The sequence below is a fragment of the Atta colombica genome, unplaced genomic scaffold (genome assembly GCF_001594045.1).
Source record: "Atta colombica isolate Treedump-2 unplaced genomic scaffold, Acol1.0 scaffold88, whole genome shotgun sequence".
NCBI classification, from domain to species: Eukaryota; Metazoa; Arthropoda; class Insecta; order Hymenoptera; family Formicidae; genus Atta; species Atta colombica.
Window position 1 is genome coordinate 702,924 of NW_017259581.1, and position 6,008 is coordinate 708,931.

Below are 6,008 nucleotides of genomic sequence, written 5' to 3' on the forward strand. Positions count from 1 at the left end.
AGAATTGAATATCTTGGAACTTTATTCCAATATAAAATAAATATTTCTTAATTTTTTATATATGTAAATAATCTTTTAATTTATTTATCGCAGATAATAATTATAAAATTATTGGGAATACAAATTAGTTCGGTCCGTTCAAAAATGCATTTATTTCAAAACAAAATGAATGAACAGATCAATTAAAGTATTGTCCATCGCTGCCTACTACTTTTTCCCATCTCTCAGGCAATTTTCGATTTCTGCGAAAGAAGTGAACCGATGACTTGCCAAATCGTGCTGCATCCTTCGGAATAACCAATAATCAGAAGGAACAATGTCCGGAAAATACGGCGGGTGCAGTAAAACATCCCATTTGAGCAAAAATATTTTTTTACGACTTTAGCAACATGAGGCCGAGCGTTGTCATGAAGAAGAATAACTTTATCATGTCTTTGCTCGTATTCCAGCCGTTTTTCTCGCAATGCACGGTTCAAACGAATCAATTGTAGCCGATACCGATCGCCCGTAATGGAATCGCCAGGTTTCAGCAGCTCATAGTGAACAAGATTCTTTTGGTCCCACCAGATACAAAGCATGATCTTCGAACCATGAATGTTCGGCCGTGGTGTTGATGTTGAGGTCGATGGCAACGATTGACCGGACTTAGCGTAGTATTTTTTCTTCTTGGAGTTGTTGTAGAATATCCACTTCTCATCTCCAGTCACAATCCGATGCAAAAAAACCTTTTCTCTGTTGCCTTTGAATCAATGTTCGCAAGTGAAAAATCGCCTTTCAACGTCTCTCGGTTTCAGTTCATAAAATACCCAATTTCCTTGTTTTTGAATCATTCCCATGGCTCTCAATCGTACAAAAACGGCTTGTTGAGTTACCCCCAATGATTTTGCAAGCTCCTCTTGCATTTGATTCTGATCTTCTTCGAGTAATGTCTCTAATTCTTTGTCTTCGAATTTTTTTGGCTGTCCAGAGCAAGGCTTGTCTTCAGCGCTGAAATCTCCATCCTTGAAACGTCGAAACCATTCCCTACATAATTTATCAGTTGGAGCAGTGTCACTATAAACTTCGACAAGCATTCGATGGGCTTCAGCCGCACTTTTCTTCCAATTAAAGCAGAAAATCAAAACCTCCCGCAAATGCTGCTTGGCTAACACAAAATTCGATATTTCAAACACAGTAAAAATCAAGGTTTTTGTGAACTTTGTGAATGAAACTCAAAGCGATATAAACTGAATGTTATTAGCAAATGTTTAACCTCTCTGAAATTGCCAAAATCAGCTGTCACTATAAATCATTTACAACAGCTGGAGCTCTTTAGGGAAACGGATCGAACTAATTTGTACTCCCAATAATATTATAATACTTATAATAACTTATATAAAAACTGAATGAAAAAATGAAACTTCTTTAATTTTGTTAAATCGGGTTAGATGTAAAAGAGACAGTAAAAGATATTAACTTCTCGAAAATGTTTATTTTATATTTGACTATTTGTCGAGGTTCATATTATAAAATTTTGATCTTTTTACGCCATTCAAATGTAAGTTTTGTATAAAGTAAGTAAGTTTGTAAGTTTTGTGTAATAATATGCCAGCTTATATATAGCTTGTATATATAAATAGCTTATATATATAAATATATAGATCGAAGTATTTAAATGTATATTAAAAATGCCCAACTAATAAGTCCATTATATATTCAATGCATTCAATTTCAACCATTACTTCCCTTTGCATTGTGTTCTATAAGTCTCTTTAAATTCTTCATTTAAAATAATTATAAATATTTTTTAATAATTAGAGTTTAACAATTGTAAGTACTTAAACGTAACGTCAAAATCAATAAATTTTATGTATATATACATATATATGTGACATTATTAATTGATTGTGTGATTTTAAATGCTTTATTTGATAATGAAATTAACAATGATGGAATTAATAATCAATTAACAATCAATTAATGGTTTCTTATCATCTCACGTTCAATAATGTATTTGTATAAAATTTAATAATTTATTCTGATCACATCTTAATATCTTAGGATATTCTACGACAATGCCTGATAATCAATATCTAATATTTATTAAATTTCAATAGCTATTTGTAAAAATAAACACTGCAGTATTCTCAGCGACGAACGTTATCAAGAAATAATCTTCTTTTTATAAAAGCCATCTTTTAACATTTAATAAACTTAATGTAACGATATAAAATTAAATTTTATCGACAAAATTAAATCTTTTTTATATTTTTTAACTGCAATTATTGTTTTTTTCTAATTATCATGTTTGATATTTTCAAATCGTGTATTTTAATTAAATTATGTATATATATTTTTACGTATTCAATATTGTTTAATTAAATATTTAACAATTTCAACATTACGTTTTTAAAAATGTGGTTTGATGACATTGCAACTATGTAATTCCCCAAAAAATAAATTTGGAATTAAATCCGTTAAAAATGTAAACGGACATAATCCTCAATGTATTAATTATCGCTTTGTAGCTCGCTGGATCCTGTCGCATCCGGCGCTTTCTGCAGCTGCGCACTCTGGAATCTCTCATAGCCAATATTAGATTCGCCAAAGATCTTTCGGCCAGAGATCCGTTCGTCATCTTTGATGCTAACCTCCGTGCCGATTTGCACTGGCCAAGGTAGTTTACCCGAATCGTCGTCCTTGATTGTTATGAGATTGCTCACTTTCCGCTCATTCGCGCCTTCAAATCTGTCGTTCCTGAAGTCTTCTTTGATGGACGCTCTGACTCGTGAATTATCCTCGGGATATCCGTATGAATGATCGTAATAACTCGATCTCTTTGTATAGGGATCGTAACCGCTGTACGGCTGTGTATATCGATACTTGCCAGGATCGACGTTGCCGGGTATACGTTTATAGGTACCGTCTCGCGTGATCGACGTTCTGACCGCACCATCATACCGCGGGTAATTCCGCAACTCTACTGGTTTCCTCACGACTTCCGGCAAGGTAGCATAGTAGATGATCCGTTTAGGCTTCGGCGCAGGTCGGTTTCTGCCATAGAGGTCGAGGTCTTCATCTCTGTAACGATCGTAACGATCGTAATACTGATCACTCGGTGACCGTATGTAATAATCTCTTTCCATCCTGTAACGATCGGGATATTGGTAGCTGTATCCACGACGATACTCGTAATCCCTCTCGCGTATTGCATTCCTATACCAGGACATTGGGTCGTAGTCATCATAGTTTCTGGTGACCGGCATATCCCTGGATTCGCGATAGTCTGGATAGCGTCGATGTTGTTGGCCCGTCACGAAGTCCGCCCTGGGTGGTTGATGCCTACGGTAAATGCTGGACAGAGCTGCAGCCTCTTCCTCCTCTTGTTGTTGCTGGATTACCTGATCCAAAGGGATACGTTGACGAAACTCCACTGAAATTGGCTGTGCCGCGGTCGACCATGTTTCGGGGGAGTTCAGACGAGCCTCGCGCACGTTCTTCATTGAGATCTTTTCCATACTCGTCTCGTTCTTCGCTTGTCTACGAATACGTTGTACAATGTCTCTCGCAGCTTGATCGTCGTCGTTATTGTCTTCCTTGTTTGCATGTAGGATTTTCATCATAAGCGTCTTCTGAAGACTCTTTTGAATAGGTACGGTACTATCTTCGACATCGTCTTCAATCTCGCTATCGTTATACGGTGAATCTTCCAAGAATTTCCGGAAATGCTCGATGTTCTTACTTTCATGAAGGGTTACTTCCTCGGCTACTTCTGAAAGAGCGTTTGGTTCCACGAAACTTGATCTAGTAAGTTCTGGACGCTTCTGAAGATTTTGCGATTCATCGAGTGGAGCCAGACGACCTACTCCGCTTACGGTGCGAACTTCGAACGCCGAGTCTAATCGTGGTCGAAACGCATAATCTGTGTAGAGCGATTTCATATATGGCGTAATCTGCCAAGCCTCGCCGATGCCAGCCGCGTTGACTTCAGCCAGCAGGAAGACAGCCAACGGAAACATTGCTGACAAATACGGCAACATAGTCTAAAAATTCAACGATTTTTAATACATATTTTATGCGTGCATGATGAAAATATTGAAATGCAAATTAAAATAAAAAATATATTTTTTTTATATTATAGTATACACATTTTGTTAAAATAGAATTGATAATAATAATAATGTACTATTTATCATTACACGAGAATTAAAAAGCAATTAATTGTAGAGGAGAGTAGCTATGAAAGAGCCGTTTTTTTTTTCAAAATATGAAAACAAAATTTAATTTGATGTTAAACAAATATAATCGCTTTCTTACTTAAGTGTACTAATTTATCTATAAGATTCATTTAATACAAAAATAATATTTAGTCATTAACAGAGATTTAATCACCACTTTTCAAACAAACAGAACTTTTAAACAAGAAATTCAGCTCTTTCAAAACAACGTTTTGAAAAAGCCATTACCTGTTTTGAAAGAGCCAAGTACTAAATTATATAAGCTTTAATACAAATATCAATATGTAAATCCTTTAATAAATATTATTTAATAAATATTATTTTTTTAGAAAATTAATAAATGTGTGAAAAATAGAAAATATAATATTTCTAATTGAAAACATTCATCGCAAAAGAAATGAAAATTTTTTTATTGCCACATGAAATATGAGCCCAATCAGAACATAATTTGCATTGATATTAATCTTTATTTATAGAATAATCTATTGAACATAATAAATGATTGAAAAGAGTGAAATATGGAAACTGAGTCGGTAATGCTTCAGTATAACTTAACCTAGCACCAACATAATCTATGGAATATTGTTTTATAAAACAGAAATACTTGAAAATCTATTTGCCTACAATAAGTATGCTCCTCGAAGAAGAAGATTGCGTACATCTGAAAACAATTTTGTACAGAAGTGTGCTAACAGGATCATATATTGACGTCGCGCGACGATGATTATATTGATACTGAGTGAACAAAAATGGACTAATCATCAGTACGATATATTTCAAAAACGTATTAAAATTTTCTGAATTGTATTAAAAAAGTAGAAATTCAATTGTAAAAAACATGCTTCGGTATGCAATGAAGGCAAAGCAATGATACAACGTATAACTGACTTTTTCATAGCTTTCAATACCGGTTCTTTCATAACACTATGTATGTATAAAAAACTCTAATCACAGAATATCTGATAAATCAAAAATAAACAAAACATTTGTAACTATGTTCTTAGTTACATTAATGTATACAGTATTCATTAAAAAATACTTTTTCTAAAATCTAATCACAAATAAATGAAAAAGGTTTGGAAATTAACTCAAGAAACTTTCTTTTTTTGGCGATAATTTTTTATCTTTTATTACAACATCACGGAAAAAAAATTAATTGGATGGATACAGCAAACTTATATCTTACTGCTCGAATTCAACATCTATAATTAAGAAGATTTGATGGTTCAACAAATCGCTAATGTTATCTCAGCTATCAATTTTGCTACTTTAACATAGAAAATTGACTGTCTGTATATTACGACTATAGATTTGCTGAATCAATAAAGTTTTCAGCTGTTTTTTTTTCTGTGATCATTTTGACGATGATGACTGTCAAATATTTATAGATGTACTTTTAGTATACCGCCGTTTTAACTATCAAATATTTATGGACACAGTTTTTAGTATACTGTTATTCAAATAAAAATATTTTTTAATTTTTCAAAATGTTTAAATTAGTTGAAATACGAAATGGCTTTTTCAAATCATCTCTCTTTCATATCCATTTTGTCCTATATGTATTTTCATTAATTATATTATATTAATAAATTGTACAAATTTGTATAAAAGCAAAATATTTAAAATATAAGATTTTATTTTCGCGTTGATATAAATTTGTCGATTGTATTAAATTGCATGTTAAAATATTATAATTATAATAATCTTTTTTTATAAAATATGTATATGTGTGAAGCAGTATTTTTAAATAAATTTTTAAATAAATGTAATTTTCGTTGCAATATTAATATA

At 32.6% G+C, this 6,008-nt stretch overlaps 1 protein-coding gene across 1 annotated transcript; it reads right to left on the reverse strand.

Moving 5' to 3' along the window:
* Window positions 1–2,435: 2,435 nt before the first annotated feature.
* Window positions 2,436–4,019, reverse strand: LOC108693127. Its single transcript, XM_018201873.1, has one exon. The coding sequence runs from the start codon at window positions 4,017–4,019 to the stop codon at window positions 2,490–2,492; it is 1,530 nt and encodes a 509-aa protein (XP_018057362.1). The 3' UTR covers window positions 2,436–2,489.
* Window positions 4,020–6,008: the final 1,989 nt, after the last annotated feature.

What these genes read in the sequence shown, in the direction of transcription:
- LOC108693127 (XM_018201873.1), bottom strand. Translation starts at nt 4,019, where the DNA reads ATGTTGCCGTATTTGTCAGCAATGTTTCCGTTGGCTGTCTTCCTGCTG.